At 35.1% G+C, this 26019-nt stretch overlaps 1 protein-coding gene across 1 annotated transcript in view; it reads right to left on the bottom strand.

Annotated features, from left to right (window-relative positions):
- The window catches only part of LOC142354026 (uncharacterized), a 15066-nt gene extending 13596 nt beyond the window's left edge, over positions 1-1470 (bottom strand). The window contains exon 1 of the mRNA XM_075406290.1: positions 662-1470. Coding sequence (XP_075262405.1) covers positions 662-1010 — 349 coding nt within the window. The 5' untranslated portion in view covers positions 1011-1470. The remainder of the gene's footprint in view (positions 1-661) is intronic.
- Positions 1471-26019: the final 24549 nt, after the last annotated feature.

Raw genomic sequence — 26019 nt, 5'->3', positions numbered from 1 at the left:
ACAATAATGAGCAGCATCAGACGAACTCCTGCGTTTATCTTGTAATATATTGCAAGATTCTGGAGAGTAACGTTTATCTGTCAAGATCTTGCAAAATGATGCGAGTTTGACTGGGGAGTCTCATCGTACAGTTTGCAAATCCTTTATATTATTTGCAAACTATTATCAACAGAGAAACAAACATAGTTCGTAACTATTTAATTTAACGCATGGTAATGAAAACAAATAGTCTGATCACACAGGAAATATGGAAACAGTTCCGAAAGTTACAAAAGGAACTGAACAAGTCATTGGAGTAGATTATATAATTCCTTCTCCTCAAGCATTTTAACCGAAGTGTAAAAAAGTAGCATTTTTGTTATGATTCATTATCGGTCAGTCAAAGGGCCGAAATTACACATTAAACAACATACGTTGCCATTACAGTTGTAATCGTTTATATTTCAGATGACTTGCAATGCAAAAGTAAATTTTAAAAGCGTGCAATGATTTCGTTTTCCAACAACATACATATAGCTGTAGCCTACAGCAGCATTCCATTTGAGTGAGGTGATGACACAGAACTTAGGAAGCTGCTTTTTCATAGTTTTTTTTCAAATACTCATTTCAATGAAAAAAACCAAATTTTTAACTTTTTTCCTTGCTCTGTTCTTTTTTTTACCTCGCGACGAACTAGGGCCAGAATTTGACGAGGCCTCGTTTGGCGATGTCCATTTCCAGTCGATCAGAAAGTTCTGAATCCGGCTAGCAGATGTTGTACTTCGATTCTGTGTGTGGCTATTTCTATTGCTCATCACAGAGTTGTGACTGTGGTTTACTGAGCTTAATGGTGTGTTGTTTTGTAATTGAAACTCGTGTTCCCGGTTGCCCGAAGACCTCCGGCTATTTTGGGTCCAGGGCGCCGACTCGTTTGCTTTTTGGGCTCTACGCGACCCGCTTGAATAATTTTGAGATGTTGCTGCAGTTTTGTTAGTCGAGTGCAGCCTTGAGCTGCCACCACCCAACGACATAAGTGGAAAATTCCTATAATCGCCAAGTGTTACGTAATGAAATTAAATTACATCATATAGCAATAGCATCTTTATATCAGAATTAATTTATAATAAACAATAGCGCATTTAGGAAGTTAACTGTTAGAAAAATGTATTAAAGACTCTTTCAGAAATGTAACCTTAAATCGTACAAAGATTCTTGAAAAGTTTGGAATCGGTATTTTGATAGTCAATTCGGAAAATTAGATTGTTTTCAAAAAGGAATTAGTTCTCCAGGTCTGATTTTATTTTATTAGATGAATTTGGAGCAAAAGATCGAGAATGTTTTAATTGGTAAATGTTTGATTATTTGCGACTGTTCAATTTACAAGAGCCATTGGAGCGTATCTAGTAAAAATCAAAATTTGTACCAAGTCAAATAAAACGACGCATTTTCTAAGCAAAAATATAAAACAATTCTTTCTGCAAATCAGACAATACATTATATACATTGAGCTGTATTCAGATATTACTCTCAGCAAGTAGCAAATTTTAGCCAAAATTCTTTTCAAATATAATTTATTGAACTCAAATTTGGCTCTTCAAATGAACAAAGAGTAAAATCTTCTTTAAAAAATTACTCCAAACAAGAATTACTCGCGTGTTTGACAATAGATCAGAGATAACTATATAATATGTTTTGCACTTTTCAATTGTTCAAAAGTTAATAACAAAACTGAAAAATTCTATGCTTATTTTTCGAGTTTTTTTCAGAGGTTTTTGCTTGGTCGTCACTTTTTGACTCAAGTGTTTATTGTTGTAAACCGCAGCTGACAAATACGTACAACAAAAGACAAAAGTTGAAAATTAAAAATTTATAACTTAAATTATAACCAAAATGATTGAAAACGTTCGACCTGAAAGCAACGGGACCGCGCGCTGGTTATTGCTAGTTATAAATTTTCATTGCTTTTCTCTCACCAAATAACTTTAAAAACATAATTATTTGGTTAGTCAGTTTCATCAATTTTTCGTCTTGTACTCCAAACAGCAAAAGGGCCATTTTTCATTTTTGATCAAATTAGAAGAATAATTGTGTGCTTTATTCGAATTTGTACTTGTAACTTGAAGTGTATATTTGCCAAACTCTCGAGACCAAAAATGAAACTCTTAAAATCAGCTCCAAGTAATTTTGATACGATGTTTCACTCTTAATGTTATCTCTTGTGCATAGCACAGAAAACTAAAAATCGCATCTGTCCAATAAATTTTATTTTAAAAGCTATTGTTTGTTAAAAACTCAAAAGTTCTCTGAGCATATGATGTTTTGGATCATGGTAGCTTACTGTCTGACGGTTTAAAACACTTGAAAACTTTTGAGTTGCAAATATAAAAATTGAAAAACTACAATTTTTTGTTCAAAAATTGAATTCACGCGATATATGGTTTGAGTATCCTTGCGCGTGAATAACTTATGGTTGTGTTAGCAAGCGAGAAAAGGTATCATGCGTCTATGATGGTCAATTTTTCAAGTTTGTTTGACCAGAATTGACCATTAAGTGACTGCTTGAGTGGAATCTCTCTTTCATATTGATTTACTCAGTGTGAAACAACTAAATTTTTTCAAATCGGTCAACTTCAAATTCACTAAAATAGTCGTATATTATAATTGAAAACAACGAATAAAAAACATTTAGCAGTCCCTGTTTCATTTCAATTAGATTTTTCGAACTACTGGCTACTGTGTAGACATTCATGGTATTCATGCTCTGATTAGCCTTTCGAAAGATTTAACGACAAATCGAAACTTAATTTTCAGGTAACAGAGCTGAAATCAGCGTTAGTTCAGCGCTTTTTAACGCAAACTTCTTAGCACTTTCCGAGGCGTTCTTTTTTCAAATGTTGTTCTCAACACATTTCCACAGGTTTTTCAGCGCTTCACATAAATATTTAGCGCTAATACGGTAGTAGTAATAGGGTGAGCAAGTCTCCCGGGGGGGGGGGGGGTGTAGACCCCATGTATTAAGATAGGGTATAGGAGTAATTTTTGAGAGAGGGTCTACACTAATGTATTAAGATAGGGTATAGGCGGCGTACATGTATAAACATTAGTAATAGCGGCCGCCACGTATTAAGATTAGTAACAGCGGCCGCCACGTATTAAGATTAGTAATAGCGGCCACCACGTATTAAGATTAGTTATAGCGGCCGCCACGTATTAAGATTAGGAATATCCACCGCAATGTATTAAGATTGGGGATAAATCTAGGGGTGTTCCAGGGGGTGAGTAGTAAGGCAGGAGCAGACCAGGGTGATTTTCCGGAGCCACTTGTCACGTGATTTTAGAGGTCATTTAGGGATTAGCAGGGAATTATACATGCAGCGCGCAGGGAATTGCACAGTCAGCGCGTACGTACAGGCGGGGAATTATACATGCAGCGCGCAGGGAATTGTACAGTCAGCGCGTACGCACAGGCGGGGAATTGTACAGGCAGCGCGCATTAACGGATAATTTCCCTCGCAGTAAATTTCAACATTTTTTGGTTTAACCACAGCAATGTATTAAGATTAGGTATAACCGCTGCAATGTATTAAGATTAGGTATAGCCGCCGCAATGTATTAAGATTAGGTATAGCCGCCGCAATGTATTAAGATTAGGTATAGCCGCCGCAATGTATTAAGATTAGGTATAGCCGCCGCAATGTATTTAGATTAGGTATAGCCGCCGCAATGTATTAAGATTAGGTATAGCCGCCGCAATGTATTAAGATTAGGTATAGCCGCCGCAATGTATTAAGATTAGGTATAGCCGCCGCAATGTATTAAGATTAGGTATAGCCGCCGCAATGTATTAAGATTAGGTATAGCCGCCGCAATGTATTAAGATTAGGTATAGCCGCCGCAATGTATTAAGATTAGGTATAGCCGCCGCAATGTATTAAGATTAGGTATAGCCGCCGCAATGTATTAAGATTAGGTATAGCCGACCCTAAATAGCAAGATGGCGCAGCGGAAGCGTGCTGGGCTCATAACCCAGAGGTCGGTAGATCGAAACTACCTCTTGCTGATCTGGCATTGTCACAGTACTAGTGGACTTTTACGCGCTCATAACATGGAAAAAAGTTAAATAAAAGAAAAAAAAATTGAATTAATAAGTACAAAATAACAGACACAGTACAAATTAAGCACATGCAAATACAAATTTAATCAAACGTTTTCATAATGATAGTACAAAAGAAAAGAGTATTAAAGTACATTTAGCCGAGTAGTTAATAAAGTCGACAACAGAAATTTGAGTAACTAACGAAGAATTCAGGAATTTAGAAGAAAATTACTGTCGACTTTATTACACTTCGACTTATTTTACATTAAATTTATCTAATTCACATATAATTACTTATAAAGTTTAAAACATGAACGTCATGAACCTTGTTCAGTTTTGTTTGAAAAAATTTAAATAGTTGAAATGCTGCAAATATTGTGTAAAATCCACACAAATTATCAGTTTTCTGAACTGGTTGTTGTATCATTTTCTGATTCTTTTTATTCAAAAATTTGTATTTTGTGATTGGACGAGCCAAAGAATCAGCATAGTAATAAGTTCGATTGAGTCGATCAATCATTATCCAATGCTCTCCAGCTTCACTGCTCGGAGAAGTGTTGATGATAGCAAAACTGAATGTGGGTAGCCTTGGAACACAATCTGCTGGAAACGATCCAATATAGCGGTATTTGAGTTCTGGGATTCGTTCAATAATCTGTCTCAGGGAAGTGTTATCCATGACAAACAATTTTTCTCTGCTTTATTTCGCAAGTACCATTAACACACGGATTTCTAACTGTACAGTCAAGCTGAAAAGACTCATTCTCTTCATAAAAGCAGCAATCATTGGACTTTTTACCTTGCTCTAATAAAAGGTTGCTTAACTTTTTAATTTTGTCAACAGAATTGTTATGTGAATTGGGGTAGAATAAAATAATTATCAAAAGAAGTACCAGAAAAGTTAGGAGAGGAACGTAATCAAAAAAATTTGAATTAGTTCGCCCCCAGTGAACGTCCATTTTAAGAAATTATTTGGTGAAGAGAATGGCAACTGGGTGACGATAATATATAACCCAAAAATGTTCCAATGCAGAAAGCAATGATGTAAAACCCATAAAAAACTGAAAAAAATATGAAAAAATTTTCGTTAACGCAAAAATCTTCAGACACTTTTAGCAACCGTTCCGAACTGATCAATTTTAACAGTGGACATCCTTTCTCCTAGAACAATTAATTCTGTCACGCTTCTTAGCGGGCGGTCGAAAAACAATTCTAATCGGATACTTTCAACGCTGAGCTCAGGATAATGAATACTTTCTCCAGCATCTTGAAGTGAAGTGAGATCAAATACAAGCACGTAATGGTTCTGAAATAGATTATGTGGTAACGCGGGAATCTCTTCGTTAAAATTCATTGCTTTCATTGTTGTTACATATGCCCTACAGTCATTGGTTGTATCAACTGATACTATAGCTCTACCTCCTCGAACAATTCTTAGTTCTCGTAAACCAAATTTCTGATAATGGAAAGGATTTTCTTGAAAATGACCTGTGAATGCTGAATTTGTGTTCATCGCAATAGCTACTCTTCTGATTGGAGCATTGTTAAAAACATTTTCCTGAATAAACTGGTTCTGTCCTGAAGGAATAATAAATGTGCGTGCAATTGTTTCCATAAAGTTGTAACAAGCAGGTTGATGAGTTAATTGATATTTGATAGTCTGGTGATACACTTCGTTAACAACAACACGTCTTGTAAACAGGGAACAGTCAAGAACTTTAAGGGAGACGTGAGGATTGTAGGAGATCATGTAAAAATTGGGTCTTGCACGAATCAATTTCAGTCTAACTTTTGTATTTGGAAGCAGTAACTTTTCACATTGGAACAAATCAATTGCCAATTTACCGTAATAAGTAGTTCCATTTTTCAGCAAAAGTTCTTCCTCTCGATCTATAAAAAGGCTTTTCTCAAAATCGCTGGGTTCTTTTTCAAATTCATATCCATGACAAGCCAAAATACCTTCATTATTTCTTGTGGAAGCGTTAAATTTATTGGAAATTAAAGCTTTGTGTCCATAGAGACCATTTGAGTTGTAAACCTGTTGATTGTTCAGATACACCTCACAGTTGGAGAAGAGCGAGTGCAGTAAATTGTTGACGTGAGTTAGATAATGTAAATCATCATCTGTGAAAGACATTCCCATATCTGCTTTTCCATGCTCGTCTTTTTTCATAAAGTCATCAAACAATCTTCCCTTTTGTAATCCAACTTTGATTTGAAGGTGGATATCTCTCATATCAAGATATATGCTTCTATCTGTTTCAAACTCGAACTCAACTCAATGCTGCTTTCATCCAATGAAGTACTGGGATAAACTTCTTGAACGTGAGAAGATTCAATTGGTTCCAAAACAGGAATTTTGTCAAAAATCTCCAAGCAAGAGTTCGTAAGGTGACCATAACGAAAGTTGCTATCGTTTGTTGATCTAGTATTCATTTTAGCTTAGAAAAAATATCTCTTCTAGTTCGACGACGTCGACTGGTTTTAGGGTAATTCTTCGAATTATGCGCCGTTTCCTAATTTTTCCACCACCTAGCTGTTTACGTAATGTTTTCTTTCCAACATCTGCAGCCACAGATTTGAATTTTTTCTTTCCAGTTAGAACATTTCCAATTTCTGGTGCAGCTATATCAAGCAAATCAGCACCAACTCTTTTTGCTGCTGGGACAACATATCTCCTCAAGAATGGAATAGCTGTCCTCCCAATTGTGTGTGCTAACGCTCCGAATCCTCTTCCCCTCTGTCTTGAATAACCACGAAAATACGGCAAATCACTATCAGCAACCATTTTCTACAACTTTAAATCTAAAAATGATTGTCAGAAGTTTTTCTAAACATTAGTACCGCTCTTGTCACACCAACAGAGTTGAAAGGAACTTTTTCACCATAAGAGTCCCGGAGCTCGAGTTTTATGCTGTGGAATGAGTTTTTTAGAATTTTTTAAATTGTAAGTTTAGAAAATTTTGATATTTCATGTATTGTCCCGTTGAGATGATATCTCCATTCTTAACTTTTGATATAAACGGAATGCATCGTAAAAGAGCAGCTTTTGTATCACCCACAATATTGTATTCAACAATATCACTATATATCATTAAGGTGTGTAACCGTACAATGTCATAAGGAAACTTGGGAAAATGTGAAAACTCATGAACACTCATGAAAACACCCATACCATAAACAGCTTCTTCGCATCCAAAGACATGACAAAGATCGGCACTAAAAATGACAAGTAAAGAGTTCTGATTTGGAAGACTCAAAGAAATTCGCTGTGTAATTTTGTTAACGTGTAATTTGATGGGCGTTTTTTCATGTTTTTTACGTTCCTGAATTTTTCTATCCATTTCATTGACAATATCAGAGATCGAGGGGTATAGACCTGGATCAAGTGTGTAATAATCCGATGGTTTTGTATCTGGTGTTGCTTCATCTAGATAGAAGAATTTACCCTCTGTTATGTTTTGGTACAAGGAAGGATACGACAGTTCTGTTATCGCTACCTCCCATTCTCCATCAAGATTAATTTTTTCAGGTAGAAAATTCGTGAAAGAACTTAGTGTATTGTTTGGGTAACAATCAAACGACGCATTGGAAACCAACTCAACAGTGAAAGAACTCATCTTTAAATGATACACTTTGAAAGCTCTTGTTCATAAAATTTACCTAGAATTTCATCACCTTGTTCTCCACAAAGGTTGTAGGTTGGCGGTTTAAAAGTAGCAACTTTAACAATTTTGAATATTTCATTTGTGAACTGTGATTTATAACCTTTTCTGAATGGAATATCTTTTTTTGATATACGAACTTTTTCACCCACTTTAAAACGTGGTCGTTTATATTGGTTAATTTGGTTTCTGTAAAAAATTGACAAAAAGTCTTTGTTTGTTACATTTTTTGGAGCTTTACCTGTTGAGCGATTAACTTTTGTGTTCATAGTTTTGACAAAGGAATCCATTTTTCTCATGTATTTGTCACCATTTTCTTCCATATAGCGATAAATAATGTTTTTCAGGGATTTAATGGCTCGTTCTGCTACAGCAGCTTTCGTTTCACTTCTAGTAGAGTAAATTTTAATTTTCTTGTCCATACAAAACTTTCGAAACTCACCACTAAACTCTGTTCCCTGGTCAACCCATACTTTCGCGGGCATACTTTTTTTACGCAACAATTTTTTGAAAGCTACAACTGCATCGGTAGAGTAATTTGAGTTGCACACGAACAAAGCGAGAAAAGACGTCAACACATACTAATAAATACTTCACTCCATTATTAGTATCCGATAATTTATCCATAAAAGCTAGATCGAGACACCAGATCTCATTGATTCGCTTAGCAAATGCTGGTAATCTTTTGAAATGTCGTGTTGCATGACGATACTTTGTGTAGGAATCTTTACTGTGTAGAAATTAGGCAACTTTCTTTTTGGATAACCCACTTGCCTTTTGTAGATTTTTAATTGATCCATATGCGGCTTTTCCATCTCTATACAGCCTTTGTAGCTTGGCTTTTTCAGATTTTGAAAGGAATCCAGCTCCCTCTGTCTTTGCTTTTGGCATCTTTGTTTATTACTTTTAGCGGATTTATTCCGGTAGCATCAAGTATTGTGTAATATATGTCGGGAAAATCAACGTTCTTTCTTTTTAATGCAAAAATAAAATCTGCAAAAGCTACTTCTGTATCTCTTCCATCTAATAAAATTGTGTCGTTGAGAGACAGCTTGACTCGCGGTGAATTCAAAATTTGATCTACAATTGATTCGTTCTTTAAAGATCTGGTTTTGTTGCTGATTTCCTTGTAATTAGGGTTCAAATGTGTTGGGACAGAAACTGGTTTCTGCTCAAAATTGTCCAACTTTTTAACTTCTAATTTGAATTTTTGTTCGTAAAGGTGTTGAGGAATCAAAACAAACTGTTCCATTTCAAGACAATCGATTAATGATAGATGGTGTCAAAATTGATATGAGCTCTATTCCTTTTCGTGAACTTAAAATTGCTCTTCTTTTATTTATTCCGGTTCTTTTTAGCACGAGTTGATGAATTTGGTCTCTGTACATTATTACGTCTTGTTTTTGTATTTCCTGTAGTTGTCCCCCGAGAAGGTTTACTATGCATTCGTTTAGAAACTGAATGAAATCTTTTGGACAATTTCTTAGGAACGATTTCTTGAAGTTCTGGGAATACGTTTGGAACGTTATCAGCGTAGAGAGATGTTGTGGTTTCATCGTTCAAAAAAGTAATCTCTTGTTTCGTTTTAGGGAGAAAAAAAATAGTGGGAATAGAACCACTGTTTCTGCAAAATCTAAGAGAGTCGACTGTTTTCGGAGTTAGATCAATGAGTAAATGACCATACGGGATTGGAGTAGCTTTTGTATACCAATCTTTTAATTGTGCTCCTAACCCGAGCTGTTGACTAAGAGTGTTAATCTGGAGAACATCTCTAGGAGACTTGAATAAAACTATATGAGTATTTTGTAACTCAATATCCCTTCCCAACCTACTCTGATGAAAAAGATTATGCTTTATATATATTGTACTAAGACCTTTGTGTCTTCCAGCTGTCGCGATTTTAACAAATTCTTTCGAGCTTGAGATTTCTTCACAAGAATCATCAAAAATCAGCAAATACTTTGTTCCATTATTGGGTAGACTCTGAATGAACTCAAAGTCAACTCCTTGAATAAATTGAATGTTCTTAATGTTTTTGGACATTAGACCGTAAAGTGATTGATAATGTTGATAAAAATAGTAAATTTTATCAAAATCGGGTTGAAAAATTCCAATAATTAGCGAATCATGGATAAGATGAGATTTTCCAGACCCGCTTGGTCCCACCAATGAAATAAAAATGCGTTCCTTAGTAGAGATTATTTTGTTCATAGTTTAGGAGAAGGTAAAATATAACCGACTGTACTAGATAAGATAGCAATCCAAACTGTTGTTTCTTCACAAGTTTCGGCAAGAGTTATTCTTACTATACAGCACGCTAATATTAACAAAATAACAAAAAATTGGGACAAAAAAACCACCAGAGATCTATTACAAGTCTGTCCAAAACATTTCCACGATTGTCGTTCCTGGTTATTATCATCAAAGACAAAATTACCTAAATTTAAACCGTTATCTGTATGCTTGGTCATTTATACCTTATTTTTAAGGGAAAATCAATTTTTTGAACTGGGAATGCAACTTCTCTCTGATTTCAAAAGTAGTAAAATAAAAATAATAAATTACAAAACGATCACAAATACAAATAGAAATTACAAATAGAAATTACAAATATTATACGTTATCAAAAAAATCCAGAGTCCAAGTTCCGTAAGCATAAGCTTTCTTCTCTGCACAGTGAAATGTCTTTTTGTGTCGATACGGATAATTGCTACAATCCCAGTCAGTATCCGAGTTATTGAGAAGTTTGGAAACTTTTGGACAACCAAGATCATCTAGATTCTCCACATCTTTACACAAGTAATTTGAGAGAAGATTACACTTCTCTAACCCTTTTTGCAAAGTATTCTGTTGTAGGTGAACAATGTTGGTGAATGATTGATGACAACTCAGTGTATTCCAGTTTTCCATTGTTCCAATTAATCCCATGTAAATTTTTAGTGTTCCATTTTGCTTGAAAAGTAGGTTTATAGTCTTTGGGTGGGAGGAAACTGTATCCCAATACAATTCCATCCTTGAAAACACCCAACTCCTTGACAATTTTCCCTTCCAAGCACTCAATATCAAACACAACGAGAGACATTCTTTTTTCTAGGTTGAATTATTACAAAAATGATTAGCAGTCTAGCATTTTGAAAATATGAGGATGATAAAATTTAATAAAGACACAAAAGATTAACCCAGTTAAATGTCCCAAGAAACATGAGCTTGGAAAATTTGGTAACATGTAACAGTATCCTGGTCCCTTGTTTGTAGTTGCTTTAACCGCTCCAGCAGAATCGTGTAGTATAGCATGTAATCGAAAAACTTTCAATCTAGCAAAGAAAAAATCTAAAAAGGAATTTCGATAACCAATAAGTCCTCCATGAGGAAATTTTTGGTTAATTTCCTCCAAATTTATATTCTCGTCCCAAATTTTACAGGCCGCTAAAAAACAGTTTTTGCGTTTTTCATTTTCGGGAAACATTGAAAGGATGCTTCCGTAGCAATTGAATATGTTGACAAGAATGACAATATCCATCAATTTTGCGTTCCTTCATCCATGTCAATGCAAGTTTTCTTAAACTTTTCAATATAAGATAAAAGTGTAGGGAGATGCTCTAGTAAGTTCTCGTACTCTTCTTTTTTTAATTCAATATTTGTCAGAAAACTCCACTGATATCCGTTCCAACGATGTTGTGAAATGGTAACTTGTTGTTTATCTGAACGATATATAAGACTTGTTCTGCGTAATCCGTTGTGAATAACCCACTTTAATTCTGAAATTTGGGACTCTATGTCCAAATTTTCTAATTTGGGAAAATTTTGAGCTTCAAGAACAGTATAGGAATATCTTTTAAGTTCGTAATGAAGTCTAACGTGAAAAACCTTTGACTTTTCTCTGAGACTCAAAAAAATGTTTCTTGAGCAACCAATATCCCAACTCATTCTCAGATCAAAGATTTTTAAAATGAAAATTTTATTGTAGAGAAGACAAAGACATATTACAAAATCACGCAACAATTATTATTGAAATGTACATTGTTCAATGTTAGAAAAGTCATTCAAATTTTGAATCAGTTCCCTGAACTCGTCCAAAGTGTAGCTGACATAAGTCACCTGCTTGAACTCATTGTTTTCCTCGCGACAAAAGAGCCGAATCTGCACATAAATGGAGGCTGGATTCTCCTGAACGTATTGAATGAAAGTCACATATATTCGTCGATTTCGTCCTATGCTGACCTCTCTGACTTTGTGACATCGTTGCAGCACATCCTCCATACATGGGTTCTTATCAAATTGAGTCGGGTGCTCACTCAGTTCCAACTCCCCATCCAGGATATTGTTCTTGTGGAAACAGAATCTCTTGAATTCGTAATCTCCTATTCGAAGATGTTGGTACTTCTCAAATGTTCCAGAATTATCTTTTTTGAAGACTTGGAAAGTTGGTTCGGAATAATTTTGTCCGTTTATAAAAATCTGGGACACAGTAAATCTCCCAAATCTTTTTGGGTTAGAACCAAAGTCTATATAAAATGGATCCGAATCAGTTCCAGTTTTAGGTTGAGAATCGGTAAACATAGACGGAGCACTCGAGTAAAACGGAGAGACTTTAGAGAGAGACATTTTATCAACTTAATGTGACAGATAGAAATTAATTGAATGATTTGACTTGTAATTTTACTTCCTCTATTGTTTCCGATCACCTTTATTTGGTAATGATGTCATTATCTTTCTTTCATTTCCAAATATGGAAAGTTCAATTGCGTCATTTTGCAAAAATTCCTTATAAGGAAACTTAGTCAGAAATTTTAAGTTGAGCAAACATTTGAACTAGAGCAGCATATTTATCTTGATGTTTAGCACGTCTGTGTTGCATTAGCGAGTAATAGTGTTTGAAATATTTAGATCAAGTAAAACAACGGATTTTTCTGAGTTGCTGTCTCTTGAACTGTGTCATTTTTCAAATGAAATTTTCGCTGCGTTTGAACTGAATTGCGTCATTTCCTTATACGGTAGTTTAAAAGAATCACTCCAAAATCACTTTGGCTACAGAATGGCAGCAGTTATGTGTCAAGTTTTACCTGACTTTCATAAAAAATTTTGTGAGAAAACCTTGTTCATTTGCGTATCAGTTAAGGATTATAAACTTTACTTGCTTACTAGTGAATACTCTGTTGCGTCTAACAATTACACTTTTTGTCCTCTGAAAATTGTTCTTATCACATAATTCTCATTTCATCTTCCATTAATGAATTACTCCAAAAATTGGATGATTTATCTTTTCAATATCAGACAGTGGACTGCTTATACACCTTATATAAACATCAGTTTTTTGGTCACACAAACGAAGAAGCAGGACTTGTTTTCACCCAATTGAAGAGAGCGGTACAACATAATTCGGAAAACAAATTTGTTGAAAAACTACCCGGCGTGTCTAAGAAGAGATTGAGTAGAAAAAAGTTCAAGAGACATCTACTGAGAGCTGAGCAAAGAAATGCAAGCACACAAACATTGAGATCATCCTTCTTCGACCGAATTCAGTCACTTAAGAACTCAAAGTATGAGAGTGAATTAATAAAAATTGTTGATTGTTTACTAGATGGTCATGGAATAATTGATAACCCCATGTTGTACTTTGAAGTTAGAAAGTAATAAAGTGTTTGTACTAAAATGTTTTATTATTAGTGTATATTCTAAAAGTCGAAATTTGAAGTCGATTTGTTTGTTAAATGTCGAATTTTCACACAACATTTTTTGTTATAAGTTAAAAATAGAACCTCAGATTTTTCATTAAAAATCAAAATGTTACCAAACTGTGCGTGCAAAATGTGCAATTTTTTCTCATTTTTCTTAGTTTTACGGTATGATTTTAAGCAAAAAACATAAATTTTAATAATTTTTAAAATGACAAGTTTTGAATCTGTTCTTGCAGCTTAAAAATCGGATTTGTAACAGTAATTTTTTCTTAAATATCGAATTTTTTCTCGACATTTTTTGTTAAATATCGAAAATAAATTCGACAATTTTCTTAAATATCAAAATTAAATTCGGTATTTTTCTTAATTGTCGAAAAACAAATTTTCAATAATAACCAAGTACCTAAATTATCAAGTACCTTTCGTGTTAATCTTTTATTATGGAAAACTATAAAAAAATTATAAAATTGAAAATGTAAATTTAATACGAAACACCCGAAAGGTATTCAGAAACTTTATTATTTTTACGAACAAATACAAAATAGTTTACAAAATTGAACATAGAAATCATTCAAAAAGAGTTTCAATAACGTATTCTGGTAAGTTCTGAATTTCATTACCGAAACCTCTTTGTCGCTCAATTCTACCAGGTAGTTGAGTTGTTTGAACAGTGACTGGGGTATTAGGTACATCACTCAAAAAGATAGGGTTGTGAGCTGTTCCTTCCTCAATCGATGGGGTTGTCATCGAGGGTGTAGTTGACATGTCAGTAGATCCATAGTACTGCGCTGGATCAAAGTTTTCCAGATCGTTAAATGACGTGGTGGTACTAGTATCAATACTCAACTCGCTATGTTCTCTTCTATGAAGCTATTTGGAGAAGATTATTTTCCACCTCCGGGCCTGATACCTCACCTACATCCGGTGTAGTGAACCAACTGTTTGGAATTAGCCCTTCCTCCCAAGGAAATGTGTACTGAATATTTCCAGCTACGTAGTTGGCAGGAAAATCAGATCCATTAACGTGAGGATAGTGGTGTCCACTGACAACAGCTACTTCGTGTCCCATCGCGTGAGTTCCGAGTTGATTCTCTGTGATTGGGACCTGTCCCTGATGATATGTATAAAACTGTTGTCGCTGGTGCTCAATAATGTGCCACACAGTAATGGGTAAAGTGATCAGAGACTCATACAGTCCGTTTGATAAATCTCGAACTCCTATCCGAGCAATATCCGCAGTAAAAGAAAATGAATACAGAAGGTCATTATTTTGAACGGTGAACTCCATTTTGGAATAAATGATAGAAGAGGTTTTTGTTAGAAAGTGATGAGAAGATTCTTGTCGAGAACGTGATAAAAGCAATCAGTTGAGAGAAAGTTATAAAGCAGCAAATTTCCTTTTTAGGAAGGGAACAGGATATATAAATTAGATTTAAACAAAAGTTAGAACTAAAGTAAGTATTTTTAAACAAAAAGAAAGTGAATGTTGGAGCTCGATAGCAGGACAAAATGTTGAGGAGTAGTTAGTATAATGTGAGAAAGTAGTGATGATGTTTTCAGAGAAGTTGGATCAAATGATAATGTCAAAATCAACAACCTCTATATATAGTGTGCTCTGTCCAATCAGACAACAGTAACCAAAGATGGAAGATTTTATGAGAAAAAGTGACGTTTAGCTTGAAATTTCTGGACCAACTGAAATTCAAATCCAAATTTGGGTAAAATTTTCTAACAAGGTAGGAAGTGAAGGATACATACAGGTTTCCGACTATGCTTTTACCTAAAATGGTCTATTTAAGTTGAAATGAAATTACATAATTTACCAAAAAATTCAAGCTTTGATAAATTTTTTCCAATTCGTCAAATTTCAGATCAATCTCGGAAAATGTTTCATTTTTGGAATCAAATTTCTGTATATATGCGTTAGGTAAACGAATTCCGAACCTGATCAGTACTTCCACTGCATTGTAGTCGTTGTAATAATGGAAGTACAAAGCACTCTGTAGTGAAGAAGTTATTGTTATTGGTTCTGGGAGAGGAACAAAGTTTGTTTGTGAAATATTTCTGTACTGTTTCAATATATCGGGGACGGAGTTCAAAATGAACAACAATTCGTATTTGCTTACATGCAATTCTGAGGATAAATCGAAAGACTGTTTCGCAATAAACTCCTCATATTCAAATTTTTTAATAGAGAATGTTGCATACTCAAGTCCTTTACTAAATCGGATTATTCTGTTGGATTTTGTGAAAATGTCCAAAAAATTGTAAAAAAAGTATGAATCTACATCAATTTTGTCAATTTTGTATGAATCAGGTATACCTTCTTTTCTCTTGTAAATCTTCTCCAATATTTGTAAGTGGTTTTTGATCAACATGTTTCACAAATGAGTAAAATTTCACGTTTTAATCTATTAAAATAAAAAAAATGTTAAAAGAGAGAATGAGATAAGCAAAACGATATCATTAACTTTTACAACAAGTTTTTTAATACTAAAATTTGATTGGTTTGTAGATTGTAATATAATCACGTTAACGTCAATTGTATATAAGTTATCTTCAATTAATGTAGGAGTTTTCTTCTCTAATGTTTTAATATTATTGTAAAAACACATTTAGTGTTTTATCGATGAAATTACAAAATTAGTTTGTTTACAATAATATTTGTATTCTCTAAGTGAGCAAACATCTGACAGATAGATTTTGTTAAGAAGTCTGTTTTGGGATGAATAGTATTGTTTTGTAAAAAAGTAACACAAATCAGCAATATGACAAATAAATATAACTTAAGATTTCCGATTTTCCTCCAAGGAATTAGGTTACACATTTTTGATGTTTTCTGGATTTAAATACGATGTATAATGTAACACTGTGACTGCTTCGTAGGAAATTCTTGAACTTTTGTATTGCGTAATGTTACTAAAAATAGAAATTACGTCATTTCCTTATATGGAAATAATTAGTCATAAAAGTTATTCTAACTAAAAAACCAAAAATTGTATTCATTCTCACTTTGTTATCAGATACAGTTGCTCGGCAATTTACTTACAATTTATTCAATTTATTTTGGATCACAACAATACAATGCCTTCTCTTGATAGAAATCTACCTGTCAAATGCTCAAAGTGCGAGAAAATGGTTGTCAAGCAGCAAATGGCTCGACACAAAAAATCGTGTGATAGTGGGACTTTAAAATGTCCCAAGTGTCCACATTTCTACACAAAGAGGAAAGAGGACTTGAACTACCACCTTGCTAAGCATCACGCTCCTCAAGAAAAGAAGCTTAGTACAGTGTGCACTATATGCTTGGAGGAATTTCCAAGTTTTTATTCTCTTCAACAACATAAGAGACGGAAACACGGAACATCGACCAAAGTTGGAACCAAATCCAGCGAAAGCTTGAAAGAAGTACTAGAATCGGAAGAATTGGATAGGAACAACGAACAGTTACAGCAGGAACTTAGTGCCTGTCAACACTTCTTTGACAATACTGAGATGGAGAATGGGAGACATAGAGTATTCAATTTTAAATTGTCGAGACTTGATCCCAGCGAAATTAATGAAAAACTGAAGGAAGTGTTTGAAAAGCTTAACTCTGCTGCAAAAATAAATTTATCCCTGGGATTTATTTTACGAAATGTTGACACAGACGAATACCGATACTTTTATGCTCATGAGAACAACACCTTCTTTGAGAAGTCTCATTTACTTCGTTCTAAGGGAGACTTAGTCTCACTTCAGGATAGAGTAGAGAAGTTGGATTTGATTGAGACTTGCGCTCAAGAAAGGGCAAACACAAAATGGCGGTATGCACTAACTACGAATGTAACAGTTTTCTGTGCTCTTCTCAACAATATCCCAATGGGATGTTTAGATGCTGTTATACCTGAACAGTTGTTGTAGAGAAACGATGTAAATTGTCTTGTTACGAATGGATACGGAGAAACCTACAAGGACTACCTTTGCTTGTTTAGAGCTGTGGCTGTTCACTTGTATGGATCAGCTGAGCTGGAAACAAACGCAGCTAAGTTGTTCAGTGACTTTCTCCACGAGTCTGGTCATGACGCAATTAACTTTAAAGGAGTGTCAATGGATCACCTTGTGTTTGTTGAAAATGCTATAAAACACAACATTTTCATTTATGACATTGACATTGAGGACGGGGATTTTGTAGGTGAACTTGCCAGAAGAAGTATTGAGATGTATGAGAACAACATTAATCTACTGCGCTACAACAACCACATTTGCTATGTTGATGATATCAACACGTTTTTCAAACGATTCCGCTGTCCTAATTGTGATACCTTTATTAAGAGTGCTGGTAATTTCCACCGTCACGTGAATTCTTGTAAGAATAGGATACAGCACATTTATCCGAAGAGTGTTTACACTTTGAGAGAAACTTTGTTCGATAAACTTGACGGTTTTGGAATTGGATATGAGGAAGAACAAAAACTGTTCAAAAACTTGGCTGTATTTGACTTCGAATCAATCTGCGTTCCATCTAATGAACTAAAAGATACCAATACAACTACTTGGATAGGAAAACATGAACCAATATCTGTGTCAATTTCCTCTAATTTATTACAAGAACCTATTTTCCTTTGCAACAGAGACCCCAAGACACTGATTGTATCTTCTGTTGAAGCATTAGAAGAACTAGCTAGCAGAAGTAAAGCAGAAATGTTGCAAAAATTTTCCTCAATTGGAAATGCAATTAAAAACAGAGTAAGTTCTATTTTCGAGAAGTTAAATGGAAGGAAAGATGAGAGTACACCAATGTTTGAATTTCAATATATCGAAGAAGAGGAAATTGATATGTCGACTCAATTCCTCCAAATTCAGAAAAATCAACTTCTCGAACTACAACAACATTTTGAACGTTATGTCAGCATTTTACCTGTATTTGGATTCAACAGCGGGAAATATGATCTGAATCTTATCAAGTCTTATTTACTACCCTACCTCATTCACGAGCGCGATATTCAACCAACGGTTATTAAAAAAAGCTAATCATTTTGTATCCTTTAAATTTGGCGATGTTCAGTTTCTCGATATTCTAAATTTTCTTGGTGGAGCAACATCACTAGATTCGTTCCTCAAAGCTTACAAGACAAATGAGACCAAAGGATTTTTCCCTTATGAATGGTTCGACTCACCAAACAAATTGGATGTAACATTCCTACCCCCTTACGAATGTTTCTTTAGTAAGTTGAGAGATCACAATCCCTTGGAAAAAGAATTTACGGATTTCACAAAATTGTTGAATAGTGGACTTTCCCAACAGGAGGCTCTGAAAAAACTAAGGTTGAAGGTAGTGCCCCCCTCGGGATTCGACAACTACATTTACCTGGAAAGTGTGTGGGAGCACGAATAAATGACAACTTTTCAAGACTTTGTCAGGTGGTATAATAACAAAGATGTTGTCCCGACTCTAGAAGCGATGCAGAAAATGATGGAACTCTATCATAACAAAGGGATTGATATGTTAAAACTGTTTGCACACTACCTAATTTAGCAAATATTTGTCTACACAAATCAACTAATAGCAAATTCTATCCTTTCGTTGAAGCAGACAAAGATTTACATGATAAAATACGCGAAGATATGACCGGTGGTCCCTCTATTGTGTTTACTAGAAAAGCAATTGTGGATCAAACCTACATTCGAAACACAGAAAACATTTGCAAATCAATTGTGGGTATAGACGCCAGTCAACTTTACCCCTTCTCAATGTGTCAAGAAATGCCCACTGGGCTTTACACTAGATGGGAGTTTGATTCAGACTCTCAGAAGTTTAAAGCTAGACAAAATAAATCGAGGAAATTTGAGAACATGGTTATGTCGTACCTACAATCTCAACGTCCTAACTGCACTATTGAAAGCTACTACACAACTGGAACTCAGAAAAAGATTGATTGTTTTAATGTAGACGGATTTTGTGCTCACTGTAAAACTATTTTTGAAGCAATGGGTTGTTACTTTCACTTTTGTGCATGTCAGGAAGCAAGAGCAAGCATGTCAGAGGAAGAGACTCAGAAAGGATTAAAGAAACGGGAATACGATGAACTAAGACGAGACTATTTGCGAAACAAAGGATATAAAGTTGTTGAGATATGGGAATGTAACTGGTGGGAAACTGTCAAAGGTGATGAATCTGTAAAAATTCACGTGAGAAACAATTTCCCATTCAAGCTACCTCTGACTCAAGAATCTTTACTTACAAAGATAGGAGAAGATAAACTATTTGGTTACGTTCAGTGTGATCTCGAAGTTCCAGATGGGTTGAAATACAAGTTCTCAAACTTTCCACCAATCTTTAAAAACTTTAATGTTAGTCGAGCAGATATTGGTGATTATATGAGGGATAATGCAATTGATAACGATTTACTCAAGCAACCGCAACGCATGCTAATTTCAAGCTTCAAGTTGGAGAATGGAACAGTCATAACACCATTACTCAATTTTTACCTTAGTCTTGGGTTGAAATGCACCAAAATTTATCGCTTCGTTCAGTACACACCCAAAAAATGCTTCAACAATTTTGTCCAATCGGTTGTTGATGCTAGAAGAGTTGGAGATGAAAATCCTGAATCAAGCGTTGTAGCAGAAACAATGAAATTGTTAGGGAATAGTTCCTATGGTTACCAAATCATGGACAGAAGCAGACATACAGAGACAAAATACTTGAACGATGAAAAGACACACAAAGCTATTAACGGGAAATTGTTTAAGAGACTTAACAGTGTGTCAAAAGAACTATACGAAGTTTAACTTGTAAAATCAAAAATTGAGCACCGTGAACCGATAAAAGTCGGCTTTTTTATGCTTCAGTACGCAAAATTACGTATGTTGGAGCTTTATTACAATTTTTTTGATAAATTTTGCTATGTCGACACGTTCGAAGAGTTAGAAATGGACACTGACTCCTTATACTTAGCTCTAGCGCACGATAATTTGTACGATTGCATTCGTCCATCTAAAAATGCAGATTGGGAAACTCTGAGGGAACACGATTGTTATGATTCTTTCAAAGCTGATGCTGTACAAAGTTTCTTCCCTAGAACTTGTTGTGATGAACATAAAAAGCACGATAAACGTGAACCAGGTCTGTTCAAGGAAGAATTTAGATTTACTGAAACGATTTGTCTCTGTAGCAAAACATATTGTTGCTACGATGCCAAATCGGATAAGTACAAATTCAGCAGCAAAGGACTGAACAAACGAACATTGGAAGAGACCGGAGATGGACCATTGGAAAAATATCGGCGAGTGATGGAAGAAATCATCAATTTAACATCTACAAATAGAGGATTTCGGACAATCAACCACTGCGTCGCTACCTATGAACAAACAAAGAAAGGACTCTCATATTTTTATCCTAAACGAAAAGTGTTATCTGATGGAATTCATACTGTACCCCTGAACCTGTAATTTATTGAATCAATTTTCGTATTGTGAGCGCTCTCTGTTGTGTTTAAAATTACTTATAATGTACTTGATTAATACTGTGTCTGTCTTTTTGTACCTTCATAATTCTATCTTTTAAAAATTTTCAATTTTCTCAATTTTAGTGGATATAACTGACCTTAATACATTGCGGCGGCTATACCTAATCTTAATACATTGCGGCGGCTATACCTAATCTTAATACATTGCGGCGGCTATGCCTAATCTTAATACATTGCGGCGGCTATACCTAATCTTAATACATTGCGGCGGCTATACCTAATCTTAATACATTGCGGCGGCTATACCTAATCTTAGTACATTGCGGCGGCTATACCTAATCTTAATACATTGCGGCGGCTATACCTAATCTTAATACATTGCGGCGGCTATACCTAATCTTAATACATTGCGGCGGCTATACCTAATCTTAATACATTGCTGTGGTTAAACCAAAAAATGTTGAAATTTACTGCGAGGGAAATTATCCGTTAATGCGCGCTGCCTGTACAATTCCCCGCCTGTACGTACGCGCTAACTGTACAATTCCCTGCGCGCTGCATGTATAATTCCCCGCCTCTACGTACGCGCTGACTGTGCAATTCCCTGCGCGCTGCATGTATAATTCCCTGCTAATCCCTAAATGACCTCTAAAATCACGTGACAAGTGGCTCCGGAAAATCACCCTGGTCTGCTCCTGCCTTACTACTCACCTCCTGGAACACCCCTAGATTTATCCCCAATCTTAATACATTGCGGAGGATATTCCTAATCTTAATACGTGGCAGCCGCTATAACTAATCCTAATACGTGGCGGCCGCTATAACTAATCTTAATACGTGGCGGCCGCTATAACTAATCTTAATACGTGGCGGCCGCTATTACTAATCTTAATACATGTACGCCGCCTATACCCTATCTTAATACATTAGTGTAGACCCTCTCTCAAAAATTACTCCTATACCCTATCTTAATACATGGGGTCTACACCCCCCCCGGGGAGACTTGCTCACCCTATTACTACTTACGGTACTTCCTACCTGAGAATTTTTCTCCAATTTTTTCAGCACTGATTAATTTTTTTTAAAGAAATTTCAGCACTTTCTCATAATTTCAGGATTGATTCAATACTTTCCCCCTACCTAAAATTTCAGCGCCCTAAAATCCTATTAGCTTTTCATGATGTACTCTTTTGAAAACAGATCCGACCGAAAAGATTCAAAGCATCAATATTTAAATAAAAAAATACATATTTCCATATTTTTTTTTACCAAATGGAATTTTGTATCACTTTTTTATTAGTCCAAATTTTTTATCACTTATTTGTTTTGAAACAAAAAAAAATCGTGATGACAAGTTCAATCTAAGAAAATTATTCGGAGCACTTTTGAAATTTGTGTTCCTTGCAGCGCTTTTAAGCGACTTGTCTGTACGAGCCATTTTACGCTGGTCCTAAAAAACTTGAGTGCTTTTTGCAATTGAAACTAGAGCCAAGATCTAAATTGTTCTGAGAGACAGAGTACCTTGAAGTTCACTACTTCGCGGAAAAAAAGTCACACGAAGTGTGAGGTGCTTGCAATAATAGGAAATTGTGCTGCTTTTTTGGAAAGAATTTCATCATTAACATTTATATCATGCGTAAGAACACAATTTCATGATCTAAATCAAAGACTTACTGAGAAATAAAGGTCAAACTTAGAGCAATTAATGTTGAAGAACACAAGAAAAGCGAGTGAATCACTGCGCAGGCAACCATAAGTCGAATGACATGGGCAAATTAACCTAGTAATTGCTTCAGATGAAGAAAACATATCCGCATCTTAAAAGATGAGACAAAAATTTTCAAGAACTTGCGGTCAAAGGAACCACAATAAAATTTAAATTGTTTTTGCAAACTCTCGCTGTATGCTTGGCAGGAGACAAACATTTCCTAGAGTTCTTCCACGAAACACGGAATGCCAATTAGGGATTGAATTTTGTATATAGAAATAAAAAGACACAACCGAGAATCTCACTATCTCAGTTGTGCTCTCAATGCTCAGAAGCTCACTTTTGCAATACTAGCGATTAATTTTTATTGCTCCTCCTTTTAAATAACGGTAGAAAATAGTTTTATTTTTTCTATCAGATTAAAACATGTCTAAACAGACCTTAATTCATAAAAATTCTGCCCTACGTGAACTTTAATCGTGTAAGATCTGATAAGATATTTATCAGATCTTAACTGGCAATAATTCAATTCTGCTGAATGGTTATTTTTAAGATCTGATAGGTATCCTATCAGATCTTACAGGATTAAAGTTCACGTAGAGCAGAATTTTTATCGTGTAATATCTGATGAGACACGTTTTAATTTTTTGAATATTGGCATATAACGTAGTCAAGTTCCTATGGAAAAAGAACATAATCGGTATGGCACAACTTGCCATGTCACAACTTGGCACAACTTGCCATGGCACAACTTGCCATGTCGTGGTTGAACTTTCTTGGAAATCTTGCCACGGTCTTGTTTCTCGACACCCGTGCAAAGATCTTGCAAGTTCGTACATATCTTGATAGTATCCTGCCATGTAACATGGCAAGATCTTGGCAAGATTTACCATGTGTTAGTATGTTTCCTATCGCGATGTATCAAGTTTTGCTTCCCTGGGTTCCTACTAAATGTTTAAAATAACGGATGAAATTGATGAAAATCAGGGCGACATAAAACTTTTCTAACATCCATTTATTAGCCTTTTATAGATTATTCTCTCTTTGTGAAATTCATAAATCTGAAGAATATCATTGAGGTTATATGTCTGTGCAAGAGATACTATTGAGACGTCCACTAGAAAAAACATTTTTCTACTTTTACAAAGCTTGAAGCTTGATTAAAAACACAGATTACATATTTATAAATTTTTTTATAAAAATAATAAAAAACTTGTTGTAAATGGCAAAGCAGTTTTTTCAGAAGAAGTCAAACACATCGTTTTTATATTTATTTAGTCTTCAACTTTTTGGGTACTAAAACAATACAGGTGCGGATTTGTTAGACAAAACTCTCACTTGTAGTTCGGTTCATGTGCACTAAAGTTTCTATCTGTCGTTTTATACGTTCCCAGCTAAAGTTTTATGTTATAAAGGCCATTGACTATCTGCCGCACCTCCCGGGTCGAGGAATTCGTCAGAATTTATGTAAGTCTGCGCTGACAACCGCTGAAAAAAAATATTTTTCAGCGGACTAATCTTACATAATTATCCGCTTAATGTGCTGAATTTTCACCACCTTTCTTACATAATTTCAGCACTTTTCAGCACATTAAGCGGATAATTATGTAAGGTAATCCGCTGAAAAATATTTTTTTCAGCGACTGTCAGCGCATATCTTACATAATTTCAGCACTTTTCAGCACATTAAGCGGATAATTATGTAAGATCTAACTGCTGAAAACATAATTTTTCAGCGGCTGTCAGCGCATTTCTTACATAATTTTCAGGACTTCTGTTACAGGACTTATGCTGAGGTATAAAACCAAATTATTTGATAGAATGAAACCAGGTAACTTAAGCAAAATTATGTTCCTTCCGTTAGATATGATGAAAGTGGGACGCTTTTCACTCGGTCTGTTTTTCAAAAAAATGAATTTTCATTAAAAAAAAACCATGCAGAGTATTGATTGATTAGTGGCTCTTCAGAAGTGCAAAAGGTGAAGGAGCCTACATGCTGACTACGTTATAAGCAATAGTGAGCAAAAAAATTGCACGTAAAATTAAGTAAGAAAGGTGCTGAATCATATGCTGATTTTATGTAAGAAATGCGCTGAAAGGTGCTGAAATATTTTTTTTCAGCGGATTCACCAAGTGCTGAAAATATGTAAGAAAGGTATTTAATCATATGCTGATTTATGTAAGAAATGCGCTGAAAGGTGCTGAAATATTATTTTTCAGCGGATTCACCAAGTGCTGAAATTATGTAAGAAAGGTGCTTAATCATATGCTGATTTTATGTAAGAAATGCGCTGAAAGGTGCTGAAATATTTTTTTCAGCGGATTCAACGAGTGCTGAAAATATGTAAGAAAAGTGCTTAATCAAATGCTGATTTTATGTAAGAAATGCGCTGAAAGGTGTTGAAATATTTTTTTTTCAGCGGATTCACCACCAAATTCTTAATTTTCAGCGCATTCAGCACAATTCTTACATAATTTTAGCGCATTCAGCGGATTTCTTATAAAAATTTCCGCTTACAGCTGCTGACCCCTTTTCCCGGGCTGACATCTTAGAGTTTAGTATCGTTCAACGGAACTGAACAAGCAATGTTAGTCTTTGAAGTGTTCGGCACTAAGAAACTCCAAATCCATAGGACTCCTTAAGTGAAAATTTCAATTTCGCGTTATTTGTCAAGTATGAAATTATTTGTGCAGGACCTCGCCTTAGATCGAACATTGACCTACAACAACCCAATGCCTTGCGCTGTTTGCCCTAGTCGATTCAGGATGTTAATAATGCGAGAATCTTGCAAAATTTTGGAAGATTATGCACAATCTTGCAAGATTTTCCCGCAAGGTCTTGCAACAATATCAATGTTTTGCAGGATTTTCTTGCATGATTAACATCCTCTTGCTAGATTAACGACAAATTTTACAGATTTTCTTGGCTCCTTAACCGATCTTAAACAAAAAGGCGCCTAAAAGAAGCAGCGAATGTCCTTTCTTATCATAGTTTTGTAACAAAAAAACACCGTTCCTATCCTAGTCCTAAGTCTTATCAGCAGAAACTCAGGAAAGTAGATAATTTTTTATTTTAAAAGAAACAACACCGCGAAATTAATAAAAACATCACATCGAGAAAATCAATCTATCAAAAGAAAACAACAGCCAACATACAACTTCCTTTGATGATCCTCTTTCTTCGTTTTTCTTTGATTTCTTAAAAAAATTTTTTCCAAACAATTTTGTTTTTTTTTCTCGGTTTCAAGCGACTTTTGTCTCGTCATCGGTTATCACCAAATCCTGTGGAAGAAGAGAAAATTGAATAACACATAACAGCAAAGAAATCCCAAGCGCAAGGGTACCCCCTCCACCATACCAAGCCAAAACACACCAGAGCAAAGCAAAGCCCCGCAGAAAACACCAAAAGCCCGAGCCGCAACTTAAGTTTGAAGGGAAAAGC

The sequence above is a fragment of the Convolutriloba macropyga genome, chromosome 15 (genome assembly GCF_964194025.1).
Source record: "Convolutriloba macropyga chromosome 15, txConMacr16.3, whole genome shotgun sequence".
NCBI classification, from domain to species: domain Eukaryota; kingdom Metazoa; phylum Xenacoelomorpha; order Acoela; family Convolutidae; genus Convolutriloba; species Convolutriloba macropyga.
This window is presented reverse-complemented; position numbering and strand designations above follow the sequence as displayed.